Source organism: Nilaparvata lugens, chromosome 1 (genome assembly GCF_014356525.2).
Source record: "Nilaparvata lugens isolate BPH chromosome 1, ASM1435652v1, whole genome shotgun sequence".
Taxonomy (NCBI): domain Eukaryota; kingdom Metazoa; phylum Arthropoda; class Insecta; order Hemiptera; family Delphacidae; genus Nilaparvata; species Nilaparvata lugens.
Window position 1 is genome coordinate 7414046 of NC_052504.1, and position 19193 is coordinate 7433238.

At 34.0% G+C, this 19193-nt stretch overlaps 2 protein-coding genes across 2 annotated transcripts in view; both read left to right on the forward strand.

Annotated features, from left to right (window-relative positions):
• LOC111063401 (aldehyde dehydrogenase, mitochondrial-like) overlaps positions 1-3092 on the forward strand; it is a 28687-nt gene extending 25595 nt beyond the window's left edge. The window contains 1 exon segment of the mRNA XM_039429080.1: positions 2457-3092. Coding sequence (XP_039285014.1) covers positions 2457-2604 — 148 coding nt within the window. The 3' untranslated portion in view covers positions 2605-3092.
• Positions 3093-4628: 1536 nt separating this feature from the next.
• LOC111056581 (N-acetyl-D-glucosamine kinase) overlaps positions 4629-19193 on the forward strand; it is a 41371-nt gene continuing 26806 nt past the window's right edge. Inside the window, exons 1-3 of the mRNA XM_039429105.1 lie at positions 4629-4973; positions 12754-12838; positions 18015-18113. Coding sequence (XP_039285039.1) covers positions 4927-4973; positions 12754-12838; positions 18015-18113 — 231 coding nt within the window. The 5' untranslated portion in view covers positions 4629-4926. The remainder of the gene's footprint in view (positions 4974-12753; positions 12839-18014; positions 18114-19193) is intronic.

Sequence of the window (19193 nt, forward strand, 5' to 3'; positions counted from 1 at the left end):
GCATCCTCGTGAAGTCGATTTGTGGTAAACAAAAGTCAATATCAGGTGACAAAATGTTGGATATCTGGGTGCATCTTTCGACTGGAGAGACGTCACTTTTGATGCCTGGCTTGAAGGGTCGGTGCCTCCTGAACGCATGAGATGGTACAACAATCCCAACACTCTCCACAGAGTGTCCCTGAACTCCATGCAAAGATTTTTGGAAAAAGTTTGCTTTAAATTTCCTCCTTCTCCACTGCAAGGACTCTAAATTTGCCAAGTTTCGGGCCTCCCGGTACTGGAACTGCAGTCCTTGAAATTGAGAGAAACATCTTCCACACAACATTCTGACAAATTGTCTTTGGACAGCCTCGATTTTTTGTGATGAAGTGATCCTTTCTCTCTGCCAGATCACTGAGGCATACTCCAGTACACTCCTCACTAATGTGCAGTAGAGCAAACAAAAGGAACGTGGGGACTTGAATTCTCTGGTGAATCAGCTCATCATACCAAGTTGTCTCCGTGCCTTCCTAACCATTTTATCAACATAAAAAGGAGTTTGAAAAGTTTTTTGCTCGTTGAAAAGAAGTTTTGAGTCACGTGTAACTCCAAGGTCAACCACTGTGTTTTATATATGATAATTAGTGGAGTCATAGAAGAAGTCATTAGTGGAGTCAAAGAAGTTTGAGAAGTTTTTTGCTCGTTGAAAAGAAGTTTTGAGTCACATGTAACTCCAAGGTCAACCACTGTGTTTTGTATATGATAATTAGTGGAGTCATAGAAGAAGTCATTAGTGGAGTCAAAGAAGTTTGAGAAGTTTTTTGCTCGTTGAAAAGAAGTTTTGAGTCACGTGTAACTCCAAGGTTAACCACTGTGTTTTATATCATCATCATCATCATCATCATCATCGTCATGGATTAGGCTTTTCAAGCCTGTTCCGGCGTCCATCTCTTCCTTGGTCTACCAATACTTCTTCTGCCTATTGGCTTGTGGAGTGGGGCATTCAATGGGAAACGGTCTTCAGGCATTCTAAGGACATGATCTGACCACTTATTTCTATATGTTTTCATCAAACTCAACACTGGTTGGACATCACATTCTCTTCTTATATTTTCATTCCGAATCCGATCCTCTCTTGTGCATCCTTTGACTTGTCTAAGGAATCGCATCTCTGCTCTCTGTATTCTTGATTCAAGCTTAAATAAATAAAATAAATAAATATATTATTGGTCATAAATATTACAATAATACATGGACCATTGTCAGACAACATAAAACAATGAAAGGTTCACAACAAAACTTAAAGCTATTAGTAAAAAATATACTAAATGTTAGGATGTATGCTACAGCATTGTAACACCTAACTCCAGTCAAACTCAAAATATTCGCCTATAGTGTACAAGCACTTAGCAAGTAATACTTCTTTTAAAACCCGCTTAAATTTATTGAGTGGCAGCTGCTTTAGATGGTCAGGAGTATGATTGTATAACTTGACTGACATATAATATACATTGTTTTGTGATTTTGTGTGTGAGTATTGTTGAACTCTCAGTTTATGACTGTTTCTTGTATTAAAGTGGTGGAAGGTACTGTTTCTTTTATATCTATTCAAATTACTATGCACATAACATAATACATATAGGACATATAATGATGGTACAGTTAATATCCGAAGGCTGACAAAAAGCGGCTTACAGTGTGTTTTAGATGGCATATTGGAAATTATTCTTACTGCCTTTTTTTGGAGGATAAATATTGATTTGGCTTTCACACTGTTCCCCCAAAGAGTTATACCATACATTAAAACACTTTGGATGTGTGCAAAATAAACATTCAGTAGAACAGATGAATTAACAGTTGCACTGATTCTTCGTAACATGTACATGCCCTTGGCCAATCTGCCAGATATATAATCTAGGTGAGCATTCCATGACAAACATTGGTCTAAGTGAAGACCCAAAAATTTAAGGGAAGGCTCATTTGAATTTCTATTAAAACTGAAATTGATGTCAGTTGTTTTATTTTTATTGACTTCCTTGTCAGCACCCATGCTTCACTTCCGTAAGTCAAAGTGGGTATCGCCATGGCTCTATAAAATTTAATCAAGGTTTTCTTCCGGGCTCTACCTTTAAGGGATCGAGTGATTGCTCCGCATACCAGGTTGAATTTTGATATCTTTTTTTTGGACATTCTGGTCGTAATCATATGTGATGTCGCAGCCTAAATATTTGAAATTTGAAATCTGCTCCAGAATCCTGTCTTCTAACACTATTTTTTTGATCGTATCGGCCACTTGCCATATGTTTATATATGATAAATAATTAGTGGAGTCGGATTCTCAAGTGTTTACTCTTATAACGAGATTAGCAGACATATAAATATTAACTTATACGAATGAAAACTTCAGATCATCCAGCGCGAACCCTAAACTCTATTATATAGAGCTTTATAAATAATAAATATCTTCCTTGTTTCAGGGTGAACTGTTACAATGTTATTGAAGCTCAAGGTCCATTCGGCGGCTTCAAGATGTCTGGAAATGGCAGAGAACTGGCTGAGTATGGCCTGCAAGCTTACACTGAAGTCAAAACTGTGATAACCAAAGTGCCCACAAAAAATAGCTAGATATAATTAACGGCAACGAGATTAAAATAAACAAGTAAACGCTACAAACATGATACATGTATGATACTGACTGGATTTTTTAAAAATAATATTTTTATCTAAAGTGAACTGATTTCCCACTGATTGATGTGTATGAAAGATTCAAAGAAGTGTGTTACATTCAAATAACGTTTTTGTTAAATGTAACTCATATATTCATGCTGCATGATTTTTTATAAACCATGTTTCTGTTGAATGCAGGTACCTCATATATTTTAAGTTGTATGATTAAGAATAACGTATTTCCAGTATACTGAATTCAATTGCATTTACTTTCCGTTGTATATTTTTTGCAATAATAATATTTAAACTTTTGTCTTTATGTGGACTATCTGAATAATTTTTATCATTGATGAGAAGACTGTTTGTTAGAATAATATGTTTGTGAGCCTCAATGTTTTTATGGATGTTAAAGAGCCAAGCTAGTAATAAATTTCACCTTTTACATACCGGTTGTTTTGACTTGCATCTTGCATAATCCTCTCCAACAATAACCTCCACGTACCTGCCAATATATATATATATATATATATATATATATATATATATATATATATATATTTAATTTTTAATATTATCCAATAAATATACTCATATTTATATTTACTTGTCACGAATGTGGGGACATACTTAAGGTAGGCGCACACAGATCGTCATCGGACGGACGGCACGCATCGGACGGTTAGATTTGAGGCATTGTTTTCAAATGGAGTGCGCATACCTATACGATGCGGATATGTATGCGCACTCCAATTGAAAACATTGCATCAAACCTAACCGTCCGATGCGTGCCGTCCGTCCGATGACGATCTGTGTGCGCCTACCTTTATCATGCAGCATTTCGATCATACAGGCGAAAGACTGTATGACGGAAAAATAAACAACGGACTTGAATGCGGCAAGTCTCTCCCTTCCATCATATTACTACAGAAAAATCGAACATGAGTCGGATCGGAACGCTGCATGACAAGTGTGTACCCGGCTTATAAGCAGTTAGTGGAAGGTGCGTTTAGTTACCAGTTTGCGATTAAAAAGACCTGATGCTGCTTATATAATGATATATTTGTTTGGTGTGTCTGAGTTCTATATCTGTACCCTGGAAATATAGCTAGGCTATGTTTATCCTATTTGAAAATAGAATAGTATCGTAGATAAAAGATGCGGTAACCCTCTTTTCTAGATAGATGATAATATTTAATAATAAATATAAACAATAGTTAGTCGCTTCTAAAACTGTCATGAAAACAGTATTATGATACGGTACTAGCGGTTTTTTCCTGCGCTAAAGCGCGATAATCCAAGGATTTTCCCGTCTCCAACCAGCGTGCAGATTGCAAAATTACCTAAGATATTGGGAGACCGATTTATCGATATCGGTCTCCAACATAGCAACATATCGATGGTGGAAGATATCGATAAATTTTCAATACCAAAATATCGGAAGTAAAATGATCGATATATCTGGGCCCTAAACCCCGCTATCTCGATATTTTTGAAAATACAAACATCCTACCATTTTTACGAATATCAAAATAAATTGATCCATATTCCAAAACAATAGTATTTTATATTACAAGCAACTCTTCAATATATAGATATATCTGTAACCAAAGACCTTAAAGAGATATGCATCTTTAAGGTATTTGTCTATAACAGTAAAAAATATTGGTATAGTGTGGTCCAAGTTATAATGACAGTATTCGATCAACTTTGGTTTTGCTATCCTTGTCTATCATTCAAGGAAGCCGGTGGCACGATCCTTTTCTAGGTCTACAACGATGACAATTATGCTTCTGACAGTGTAGAAGTATAATAAATTAATGTAAAGAATCGGCTTCGCTATTCTTCTATCTTTATTCACTGCCATTATAACGTGAACCACACTATAGCTAATTGGTAGAGTAATATCGATACTAGAATTTGAAAATTGATAAAAATATATCGATTTATTGGCCCTAAAATATTGATACTTGCTATGTATCAATAGTTTCAACTTCGATCCAGTATTTTGTTGTTATTTCCTGCAAGATTGCAATTTGCAACAGTTGCTCAGTGTTCTGTGTAGCTGTTGCTTTCTGCCTTGAATTATCACGTTATCAGAGCCTATTGTATCAGTGAACGTGCTTGTGTATAGTGAAACTTGGAAGTCTGTTTTCTGTTTTAGCTTGTACTTTGTAGGTTAGGAGCAAATGTAAACGTAAACACAAATTAGCGGCGTGTTCAGTCTCCTTACTTTGTTCGATTCTCAAATCTTTTAGTTTTTGTTGTGATTTTCTAGAAACTATGACCAATATAGATAAAGAAAGCGTCTTCATTGGTGGGATTGAGGGGTAATTATCAACATTTTGTTTCTATCAATTTGAATGATTGTGTACAGAAAGTATTATGAAATGTTAACTTAATTTACAGCATGTTACCTTATGCTAGCTGTAATAATACATTTTCATGACATTGGATCGAGTGATTTACATGAATTTAGCCTGATTTAGATTTGTTACTATAAATTTTGACTGTTATTTCAATAATCCCATTCCACATAAGTTTTAAACATTAGTAAGATGTGTTTAAAAATGAGGCAAATGAGAATAAATTACCTACATTGATAATATTGTTTTCTTAATTACGAGTTAAATTGGTATGTTAGCCTTGACAAAACGTGTTTGTGTTAGGCATGCTTTATTGAATCAACTTTATAAAAGGACAACATTCTATTGATCTCAGTGCTCCGCTGTTGCACCTATATAGGCCTATTATTATCTCTATAATCCTGTATTAAAATATTGACATGGCTTCATCCTTTGTCTGTGCCAACATCATCGAACTTCTCTCAGGAGTTTTTGTTAATGTGGATAAATTGTAAATGTCAGTTGTCAAAACCTATAATCAGCGTTTTCATTCGTCTTAGACTGTGGAATTCTGCTTCTATAGACATGGATAATATGCCTCAAGCCATTAGAATGAAAATGCTTGATTGACAGGAGTTTATACAAAATCATCTATTTTTATAGAGCATCCTGCTTTGAAGTTTGAAACCAACCCTTACTCACTTTCGATGATTGTCATTCTCGCTGACTGTGGTGGGAAGGTGAGAGTCAGACAGCCAATTCCATTATTTTTAAATCAGCCTCCTAATCTTGTTCAGTAGGTGGCCCCTCAGAAGAATCAGAAGAGGGACTCATCAACAAGTCCTTCAAGAATAAAGTAGCCTGGTGATTGGTTTCTCCTTTAACGCTCACAAAATTTCCTCACTCGGTGCACTCTTATCCACCAGTTAACATGTAAAAAACCTTTTGTCTGATAATATTCCAATAGTTACTGTGTACGGTACCTGCTACATAAAGTCTTTAGGTCATCAATCTACTAGGTTATTAATCTGCTGCATAGAGACTCTGCTTCCTATTCCCTGGAATATTATTTATCAGAAGGATGAAAAGCAAGGGTCAAGTACTGTGCCTTGCGGAACACCATGCTCCACTTACTTGTTACTTGCTCAGTGCCGGTTGCAGAAAAGCCGGTTAAATTTTAACCGTAATTAGTTTCACGAGAACCAATCAGAGAAGGCGTTTTTGAAAAGACGGTTAAATTTTAACCGTGATCAATATCACGAGAACCAATCAGAGAAGCAGTCTTTTCAAAAACGCCTTTTCTGATTGGTTCTCGTGAAATTAATTACGGTTAAAATTTAACCGGTTGTTGTGCAACCGGACCTCAGTCTTCTCCGCAGTCAGAAACCGTGGAATCTTCCCTCATTTTTAAGGGAGTCTTATAATATCAGCTGCTCGTCCCGCTTCTCCAGGAGAGACGCCACTCTAAACTCTCTCGTGATGTAGCTCCCTTAAGAGAGGGAGTTTTTTCCTGTTTTGCAAATAGTTATGATTGTTTTGAACACAGTTGCAGCACTGCCATACACTTATCAAGCTCTGCAGTCCATATTGAATGTGGCACACAATCAAAAGCCGTTATTTTGCTGGTCAGGGTGAGCAATGCACTTGGTAAGCCTCCACTAACCCATGCTGTGATTAAGAAAGTTTTACCAATGTGGTAGGGCTGATGGACAGTATGAATATATTTTATATACAGTAGTTTTGATCCGACTTTCATAATCTACCTGGAAATGGACTTCACTTTTCTAGCATCACTAAAATAAAAATAAGTTGAAAAATTACCAGAGCTGTTACCAGGGCTATCACTAAATTAATGATTTGTGATTGCATGAAGTAAATATTGAATTTTTCAACTATTACTATAGTAAGTTGGTTCTGCCTCTATAGTCTACATTGATTCTAATCACAGTTACTTTATAGAATCAAAGCACTTATATATATATATGGTTTAGTCTTGTGGGGCTTCGCTCCAGAGGTTCAAAAAGTATTCTTGCTCCAGAAGAAGGCTTCAAGATTTAAGAATTATATACAATGTTGCTTATCTGGAACATTGCAAGCCTCTATTTATAAAACAGAAAATCATGACAGTTTACAGTATGGTCGCTTTCAAACTTCTCCTACAAATAAAAAAGAATTTAGGCTCATATAGCTGCAGAACCGACATTCACAGTCATAACACTAGGAACAAATCAAAAATAGATGTACCATATACTAGATTGAATATGATAGCAACCAGCCCAAATCATGTATCATTGAAATTATTCAATAAATTGCCCATACTAGCCAGGAACCTACCAGCTGAAACTTATAAACATAACATAGAGCGCCTCCTATTGGAAAATCCATTGTACTCACTTTCAGATTTCTTTAATCTACCATTTGACAACTATTTTAATTGAAGCAGGGAAGAATATTTCTTTAAGTATAAGTGTTCTCAATATTTGTATTGTTATGTTTTTGATGTATTATCTATTTTATCAATCAATGACTTTATTCTATTATGTTATATGACTTTATCCTATTTGATGTTATATTCTTTATTCTATTGAAAGATAACTTGTATAGATGAATTATTACTATTATGTACATTTTACTGTTGTAAAATTGAAACCTGAAGTTATGTACGGTATTATTATCAAATTGACGTTTCCGATAGCATTGTTATGCATTGAAGGAATAAAATTATTCTTATTCTTATAGTACGGTAATATTCTATCTTGACATATTTATGACAAGCGCAGTGTCGCTCAGTTCGAATAACCAATCTAGTCTTAGTTCTCCCACAGAAAAAAGGACAAAAGAAGAAGAAGAAGAAGAAAAGGACTCCTTAGGTCAATTGGAACATTATTAAAAATGTAAGGTTATTAGCCTATAGATCGCTATTGACTTTTGGGTTGTATAACATATTTTAGTGTTCTATAGCTCTATTCCCAAATTTCCAGTCTCCGTGTAAAATAGAATGCCGGCCGGGTTGGTCTAGTGGTAATGCAAAAGATCGTCTCGTATGGTCTACCTGTTGAGAAGACTGAGGTGCTTGAGGAGCATTTGATTATGGCCTATTATTCACTGTTCCATAGCCACATTATCTATGGTACGGGGAGACTCTTCACACTGTGAAAGTATTCTTCTGCTGCAGAAAAATGCAGTTCGGATATTGTCATCCAGTGGTCATTTGGAGCACTGTAGGCCACTCTTCGCCAGACTCGGGATTCTTATAGTTTTTAGCCAGTTCATCTTTGCTTCCCGGGTTGGTATTAGGAATACCAATCTGACAGTGAATCTGAGGGGGTTTCAGAGTGCCTACTCACTTCGAAATGCTCTCGAAGTCAATATTCCTTGATTTAGGCTCAGAACTGTTATCCTAATATTGCTATTAAAATGTTTAACATGCTACCTCCATCTGTACGTCATTTGAGTGACAGTGAGTTTAATAGGAGACTCAAGTCCTGGCTGCGTGCCAGACTATACTACTCTTGAGTGAATTTTTTCAGGAGTCCATAGTTGATATTTAATTCAATTTAATATTGAATTCATTTAAGTGGCCATCACCGTGTTTAGCCATCAATGCCATTATGTTTTATCTTTTGACGTGACAGTGTTGTCAAAAACTTTTGTGTGAAATATGTGTTTTGACTCAGCGCATCTGGCTGGCTACGAATGAAGATTTGGTATTGAGAGTTTCAAACTTCAGTCTGCTTGCACCGCTTGGCTCGTGGTTTCGAATCCCGCCAGTTCCGTGGTCATTTTGATCATCTCATCGAAATAACCCACGCGCATTCCATTACGCACGCACAGGCAAAGAGCCATTCTGATTTTTTTATGGAACAAGATCTGTCTTTTTTAATACCCAATCCCAACATATCAACCCACATTGCATTCTTGAATGATTTTAGACGTAGTAAAAGTACTAAAGTAAACGTAATATACAAGTATTATGTTCCTGAGAAAATAAGAATTTTCTATTTGAATTGCAAATATTTCTATATGATAAATATGTTTCTTCCATGACATTTTCTCGTCATATTAATGTTACATATTTAAAAAAATGGCAGTTATTTTGATAAATACATATTTGAGTAGACAAATAAAATGGCTTGAAATCAAAATTGACAGACTTCGTTTTTGATGAAACATTTACTTTCATTTTGTTATTGAAACATAAATCCTGTCCTCATCATACAAACAATACATCATTACTTTTTATTGTTTCCTTATCTCTTTGTGAAGGCAAGATATTATGATTGGTAAAGCTTTAGTATGTCCATTGAATGTTTCTTAAGCTACTAGTTGATGAAGATAATAAACAGACTGGCTGAGGACAGTGACAGACAGGTAGTGAACTTTATAAAAATTTATTAAGAGACCTGTTATTTTGTTGATATTATTTAAGCTTGTGCCCGTTGAATTTGTGAAACTCACTTCACTCCACAATAATAATTTATTGATTCTTCTTCACTTTCACAACAATTGAAAAAAACACACAATTATTTGTATACATCATAAAATATAAAAAGAATTAAATGGCTCACAAATCTTTCATCTAATCGTGAACCTAAGGAAAATACAATAACAAAATACAAAAAAAGGTAAATACAACTAAGCAATTGAAGAAGAACAAGAGGTTTGAAAAACTTAATAAACGATAGTAAAATTATAGATGTTAACAAAAGAGAGAAACAAAACTAGTAGAGTGTCGAAAGATGAACAGAAACTGATACTAATTAGGAGAAAAGTACCTGAATATTTTGTCCTGCAGAACTCAAAAGAGCAACTTCTGCTACTTTTCTCAATGACAACCGAATTGTTTTTTGAGAAATGTTACTCTAGATTGTCAATTATTCTAATAAATTTCTCCAAGATATTTTATCTTATGCCATGCAATTTTAATGAGATCTCGTTCTTAAGGTTGAGTACCGCTCTTTAGAAACTTTTTACTGGTGACATTTTTCGAAGCATTTCTATTTGGATACTATTAAGTTACCAAAAAGAAATAAATTTTCAAGGGAAAACTTTTATATGATTTTTAGTTTTTGAGATACAGTTTGAGAGCGTAATTTGAAATCCTTAGGGTGACCTATTTCAGAATTGGTAGCGAATAAATTCATGAAATTTTATGAAAAAGTTCTTCAAGCTATTTTTTTAATTGAAAATGTAAGAATGAAAAATAAGAACTTTAAACATTATTCTAAACTCAAGTAATGTATCCTAAGCATGACGAACTTAACCAGGATTGAATTTAAAATGAGTAGAAGATTTCCTAGTCAACCAATAATCTAGTAGACTTTTTGAGTTGAAGAAGTCTTAACTGATCGGTAACTTGTGCATTCACATCCTATTATGAAAATTCAAAAACTGTATTCGAACTCCCGAAAAAACTGAAGAATTAAACTCCCCTACGAACTTGACCAGGATTGAATTAAAAATGAGTAGAAGATTTTCTAGTCAACCAATAATCTAGTAGACTTTTTCAGTTGAAGAAGTCTTAACTGGTCGGTAACTTGTGTGCTTTCACATCCTATTATGGAAATTCAAAAACTGTATTCGAACTCCCAAAAAAACTAAAGAATCAAACTCCCCTAAATACGTGTGTATTTTTGTATAGCTTGGATGAAAAATATAATGCGGGCCAGTAAAATGAGATTATGATATTACATGCTAAACTCTCATTGTTTTTGCCAAACAGTGGTGTTTTTTCGTAACATAATGATTGGTCACAGTATCAGTCAGCTGTAAGGATTATAGTGGACGTAATTTCTGGTTTGTCAATAGTGTTAGGCGATTACTATCTCGGACAATAACTTGTCACTTTACAGGAATTATTTTTTTCAGTTTTTCATCTGGATACCTACCGTTAACTGCCATTGCCCACTATTGGCTACTTTCGACATGGTTTATTAGTTCCACTGACAAAATTCTGTGTCTTTTTTTGTGTGTAAACAGTTTTTTACTAGCCTCGGTCTATTCTTGATTCGGCAATAAATTATGGAGTAGACTTTTATTGACCGAAAAAAACTATAGAATAGGCTAGATGAATCACTCTAGAATGATTCTCAACTCAAAAATGTTGGCATATACACTGGTAATGTTATAATGAGTAATATCATAGATGTAGAATAAGAATAGAGAATTATTACATTTTTTTCTCTATGGTAATAATAGACCTACCAATTCCGATTTCAATAATCTACAATTTTGTGAAAAGGCTCGAGCTCCATACAAACAGATAAACATGATATTTGATTGATAGCATTATATAGTGTTCTGCTATACAATACAATTATTTTAAAATGCAGCAAATTTTTTGAAATCTCCTAATTTTAGAAATTTCATTTTCAGTTTTATGTTGTCTTTTAGTGAAGTAATCAGTCCTTAATTTCTACTTTAATTCTTCTAATAAAACTTCTACCTTAATTTGTCAAAAAATTCCAACTAGCCCATATTCTACAACTTTTTCCATTTTTCCTCATTACTGGACTTCAAACCTCGTTGGCTCCAAATAATTATTTCAAATTCTAATTTGTCAAGAGTTTTTCAGTGCAACATTTTTTCCTTGTGTTTGAGTTTAATTTATTGTTTGGTTCAACCTTGAATAATTGTTTTATAAAAAAACTGTTCACACATTAGAGACAATCATGTCTATTTAAAATTTAGTACTTAATCTTGTCAGTTGAACTAAAATGAACTGTGTCAAAAATAGTCAGCATTAGAGAATTGAATACCTATTAACTTGCCTGAAGAAATTCTAATTTATCTCGAAGTTTTAGCTTATCTGTGCGAATTTTTGTAAACATGAAAACTAAATTTCCAGCATCAATAACTTTAAGAAATTAGGGATTTGTAATAATAATAATAATAATGATAATTATTAGATCATCCTATATATTATTCATACGGTATTTGATAATAGATTGCTCTAATTAAATTAATTAAATTACTGTAGTATGACCTGGTTAGCATACAGATTTATATAATAAGAATAATAATAGATGTAATGGATACTGATCGTATGTATTGCAAAAATGAAACCATTCAATTTCCCAATAAATAGTTAGACGATAATATAAAAATTTCCAATATGATTCATATCAGTCCATTTAACCTACATAGCCTAATTATATAATACCGTATTTTAAACTCATTGAACTCAATTATAATTCATCAAAACTGGATTATAATATTGATTTTTCTTAAATTATTTCATCATATATCAAGATGTTGATTGCTTGCTTTCCACTATTTGATTGATTTTTGACCATTATTCAGTTGATTATAATTAAGTCATTATTTCAGTTAATTTATTCTGTTACCAATCTGTAATATCGTTATAAACAAAATAGCTATTCTGTTGTTAGTAAAATTCTTATTACCAGTGACCCAGTGTGATAAATAAAATGTTCGTTGAAAATACTGTACCCTAATTGCAATAGAATGTTGAAGGGAAGAAGCTAAATTATAATAACAGTAGCTGCATATCATTATCATCCAATAAATGGAAATAAAAATAAAAATCTTAGTACCCTTTTTTTTTAATTATATTACAAGTAGCCCTATACAGAAAAGAGACATTATCATCCACTATTATTATATTACTACTGTTCCAGCAAAAATGCTTCATTGAAAAATGTATTGTTTCTATTCATTCGATATAACTATTATTCCAATCAATGCTGTAAATCTATTTTCAAGACTTCGAATTGTAGCCTATTATTATCTATTTCCATTTTAGAGGTGCCAGTTCATCGACAGCTGTAATTTATGATGGCAGTGGAAACTTGTTATCAGAGTGCACAGGACCAAGCTTGAACCATTGGGTAAGATCTTGCTTCATCTGCATTATAAGAAGTTTCAAATCAATTTTACATTTGCTTTGTAAGTACTGATATATATGTGTAAATTAACGCTGTACTGGTCAATCGCTTATAACACTTTTACAATATTAATATTGGAACGAATAATGTAATCAATAAACTAATATTAGGATGAAAATGAAGATACTCGGTTTTATTATTTTTGTTGATCTTGTAAGAGTAATTTTTATCACATATCTTTTCGAAGAATTCAGAGTTAAAAAAAGCGTCAGAAACTGAATACTTCTTGTCCCCCTTCTTTACCAGCACATCGCAAAAATTTTGAGTCATTGATGCCCGGTTGCAGAGTTGTTACATAAAATCAAACATAGCTATGTGAGACATAGTTTAAAATCACTGACATAAATGGTTGGTCGTTGCACAGTCGTTTGCGGGAGCCCATTTAGCTATATCTCGAATTAGTATCACACATAAGTCACACTGCAGCTCTATTCACTTTTTTCTGTACATTTCCGTACATGCTTCTAACCAACCAATGTCTTGCCATCGGGGGAAAGTTTCGATCGACATTACTGTGAACAGACCTAAAAGAACTCTTATAAAATTTATAAACCATACGGTGAATCTTGGCTTTTGGCGAGATTTATCACCAAATTTAGCGATAATATTACATATGGTTTTTAATAAACATCTTTCAAAAAAATCTGGTGTGGCACACTCACACAACTTTCCTTGCCATTATGAAAATTGATCACCTGACGCTAGTGTTCCCGCACATCTCAAGTCTACTATCCAAAGATTTGAGCCAGCTGGTGACAAGGCAATAACGCTGGAGACACACGAGGCCTGCTATCTCTTCATAGTGAATCATTTAATAGAATCAACAGTTTGCAATTGGATAATCACATTTTCTTGAATTTCGAGCTTATTTTCAATTTTAGGTGAAAATGTTACAGAACATTAAATTGTAGAGATTCTCATTCCCAATCTTCTCCACTCGAAATTTTTTCTTTAAATTGTATCTGAAGCCTGATAATTGGGAATCTAAAATCACACTTTGCATTGATGGGGCGGAGCTCCTGAAATTTTTACAGATATGGGACTTGTGACAGTTGGTAGAGCTTATCAATGACTATTGTAGGTATAAATGTGATCAAAATCGTTGGTGCCGTTTTCGAGAAAATCGCGAAAAACGCTGTTTTTGACAACATTTTCGCCATTTTAGCCGCCATCTTGAATCGCATTTGATCAAAATTGTTCGTGTCGGATACTTATAGGAGAAGGACCTTACGTTCCAAATTTCAAGTCATTCCGTTAATTGGGAGATGAGATATTGTGTACACAGACGCACATACACTAATACACACACACACGCACATACACACACACACACACACACACACACACACACACACACACACACACCACACACACACACACACACACACACACACACACACACACACACACACACACACACACACACACACACACACACCACACACACACACACACACACACCACACACACACACACACACACACCACACCACACACACACACACACACACACACACACACACACACACACCACACACACACACACACCACACACACACACACACCACACACACACACACACACACACACACACCACACACACACACCACACCACACACACACACCACAACACACACACACACACACACACACACACACACACACACCACACACACACACACACACACACACACACCACACACACACACAACACACACACACACCACACCACACACACACAACCACACACACACACACACACACACACCACACACACACACACCACACACACCACACACACAACACACACACACACACACACACACACACACACACCACACCACACACACACCACACACACACACACACACACACACCACACACACACACACATACAGACCAATATCCAAAAACCACTTTTTTCAGGGGACCTTGAAACGTATAGAAATTTGGAAATTGGGGTACCTTAATTTTTTTTGGAAAGCAATACTTTCCTTACCTATGGTAATAGGGCAAGGAAAGTAAAAAGCGATCACAACCTCTAAAATGCATTTGGCGAGTGTAGATATTGGATAACAACACGACTTCGGGCCCATAACTTAAATTACCATTAATTTTAGCGATTGGAGACATAAATAGGTTCTATTTGACGACTCTGCAACGAATTCATGTGTCTAATTGGACGTTTTTAGTTTTATAGGAGCAATAGTTTACTTTTACATCTGTATGGCTCCATAAATAAGGCAAATGCCTGATTTTAACTTTATGTGACGACCCTGCAACCGGCCACGAGTCTTTAATGTAGGTCGACATGTATTGAATTGAATTCTTTATTGTCATTAAACACATAGTGCAATAGACTTGTGTTTATGTGGATGCACATAGGCTAAATACGAGCCAATAAAGTTATGTGACAACTCTGCAACCGGCCAATAGTCATCAGGAAACATAAAACATACAACAGTCACACAGACAAATACAAAATAAACCGTTTAATATGAATCTAGATCTGAAATGATATGAAATAGATCAATTTAAACAATGTTGGTAAAGTACCGGTATCTAAACATTTTTTCGTAACTCTCAAAGATATTCTGCATTGCGGAATGCGAATAATAAGGCTTCTACCGAATTTTAATTCTATTCTGAAGCTGTTGCTTATCAAGAATAAAATATTCAGTTGAAGAAGATAATGAAATTTCATCTCGAGTTGCTACTGTATTCGACGTCATGAAAAATGTGATTATTGCTCAACGACTAGTCTCAACGGAAAATCTGTTGAGATCGTTGCGTTAGATTGATTATACACAGTAATGTTGTCAAAATGATTGCCATAATTTATGACTGCTCTGCTCTAGTTTGATTTTAGCACATGGCCTTGCATTCTGTTTCCTTTATCATCTTCAAACTCACTGAACAAACCAGTATCTCGTCTTCAAATAATGATTTCTTTGTATTAATTCATCCATCCATTCTTGATTTTTGATGAGTCATCGTATCATCTTACCTTTATCAATGGAAAATTATTTAATGGCTACAGATCGCAATCCAAGATAAGCGACTCATCTAATTGAGTCCAGTGCCGGGTCAATTACTTTTTCATCAGATTAGTATTCATTGCAACTAACTCTTTTTTGAAGAATGAGAGAATGAAATAGCTCATTGTATAAAACCTATGCAAATTTGAGTTAATGATTATCTTTTAATTTATTTGTAAAGAATGGACCCGCATCAAAATGGATCATCTTAAACCGTGCGTAACTATGTGGTTATATAATGAGATAACTCATTATTTTTATTTTATAAAACCTATGCAAATTAGTTCACCATTATTTTTAAATTTACTTGGAAAGAATGGATCCACTTTAAAACTGAGTATCAATGATAACCGATAACTAAACCGGATATTGAAATGTTCACTTTTACATTTTTAAAGCAACAAACAGATTAAATTTCTAGTAGCCTAGATGATAAATTAATAAAAATAATCATTCACAATGTCGAGCATTTTCGGACATGAGGTCCATCTTCCACAGGTTGAGTGATGGTTTTAGCTATTAGTTACTAAAAATTTAGACTGCTACGTCTTTATAAAACTGATTCATCAAACTATAGCAGCTTGGAAGTGGAATAGTTTAGTTTAAGCACGGAATAAGCATAGTGTTTCTTTCCTCTGTGGTTTAAGTTATATTCTAAATCATTGACCAGCGCTGCTTGATAGACTATGTCAAGGGTTTATAAAACTCTGACACCAGACCTGAGCCAGCAGGTCACTCGATATTCACTTTTGTGTAGTTGAGAAGTTGATATTGTGGTAATTATTCATATTAAATAAAAAATTTGGAAATTGTTGAAAAACACAAATTATTGATTCTTAGAAAAAACCGGTTTCGGTCGTTGGTAATGACCATTGCTGCCAGACCTGAGCCAGCCTCGATATTCACTTTATGTGTAGTTGAGAAGTTGATATTGTGGTAATTATTCATATTAAATAAAAATACTTAGAAATAGTCAAAAACCACAGTTTTATTGATAGTTAGAAAGACCGGTTTCGGTTGTTACACCATTGTCAATCTCTGATAAACTATCAGTTTATCTGATGAACTAAAAGTTTATCTGATGAGATTGACAATGGTGTAACAACCGAAACCGGTCTTTCTAAGTATCAATAAACTAACAGTTTATCAGAGATTGACAATGGTGTAACAACCGAAACCGGTCTTTCTAAGTATCAATAAATCTGTGATTTTTGACAATTTCTAAGTATTTTTATTTAATCACTCGATATTATATTATTATATTATTATATTATTATTATTATTATTATTATTATTATTATTATTATTATTATATTATTATTATTATTATTATTATTATTATTATTATTATATTATTGGAATTGAAGAGTTTGAAAATGTGGTTTAAAATAATAGAAGTTAAACATTTTAGCTATTAATTGTAATTGTATTAAATATATCGATTGTTATTTTATATAAAATAATAATTAAAATAATATAAAATAATATAATTTTAATACTGTACTATCATAATTTCTGATTATGTGTAATGTATAAATTATTTTTACAGTTTAATTTTTCTGCTCAAAATTTTCAAGTTTATTTCAATATTATTGAAACTTTCGGATTGTTTAGTGTTATTTCCGGCTCTTATCAACCCTTCGAAATTCAAAATTCATCAGTCATATCTCGAATACGTATTCTCTGAGTGTTAATCTTTGTGTGAAAACAGAAATTTTAAACTTAACCTCACTTTGGACTATTATGTGCCAAAATCAAGGAATTGAAGAAGTTTTGGGCAATTGCCTGTTTCTCTTTCCAAATATTGTATTTGGGACTTTTCTAATAATAAATAAATTGGAAGAATAAATGAATTTATTATTATTATTGTTATTTAAGTCTGATATTTCAAACTTCGTTTAAAAAGTGTATATGCTAAAAGATGTTCAGGATGGATGAATATCCCCATAACATTTATTTGTATGATGAGAATATCTTGAAAAATAATATATTTGTGTTGTGGATATGAGCAATTGATTGCTACAGCTATTGGCTGTAGCCTAATTGATTTGAAAAAAACGATAATTATTGTTATTTTTCTAGATAATCGGGATGGAAGAATGTCAGAAAAGAATAAACGATTTGATACAAGATGCCAAAAAGAAAGCCAATATTCCATCCGAGCTCTCATTAAGCTCTCTGGTAAGTGCAAATACACTCTATACTAATTGCACTACTCAAGTAGTGTACTCTTGTTCAGACATTGACCTTGAAGCCTTCGTTAAATCGATTTTTGGACTTCAGTTAAGTTCGACTTGAGAGTCAGCTCTTCTTTTCCTCTTGACAAGCTGTTGCAAAATCAATAGAGACTACTGTGCCAATAGAATAATCTATGTTTGCAATGCAGTATCATAGTGGCGACTAAAGCTGCGTTTACACCAAAGTTATTAACAAAATGTTTATTTTTCCGTCCTTATAGATTCTATTAGATTGAACGGAACTTGACAAACACATATGCTCATCATGTGAGTGATAAGTTATGCTCAATTAATATATATTTAATATATATATATATAAAAGCGAAATAGCACTCACTGACTGACTGACTGACCTACTCACTCACTCACTCGCAGAACTAAAAATCTACCGGACCAAAAACGTTCAAATTTGGTAGGTATGTTCAGTTGGCACTTTAGAGGCGCTCTAAGAAATCTTTTGGCAATATTCTAACTCTGAGGGTTGTTTTTAAGGGTTTAAAGTTCGTCTTTTAGCATGTATATTCTTCTTCTCCCAATCTCTTAATATTATAATTGAAATTTCCATATCATTATGTTACTATAGAACTATAATCTAGATAGAGATAGAGAGTACCTCTTCGAAACAGTTGTTAACTGGTAACTAAATTAATAATTCTGTCAGGTTGGCATTAAGTTGAATTGACCTTGTTAGGTTGGCACCAAGTTGAAGATTGAAATGCATTTATCGCTGAAAAATTGATTGGGCCCTGCTACTTCAATCAGAGCTATTCCTGGGAATATTATATTATTAGCCGTCAGGCTTGCTTCACTCGCCATATCCGTTTAGCTAGACGTTTAGTCTGGACCCCCGACTGGATCGTCCTAACATATGATAAAAATGCTAAAAATGAAAAATTTAGGCAAGCGAAGCGAGCCTGCTGATCTCATTTTTGGACGATCCAGTCGGGTCCGCCCCTTGGCTAGAGGGATATGGCGAGCGAAGCGAGCCTGACGGCTAGTAGAATCTATAAGGACGGAAAAATAA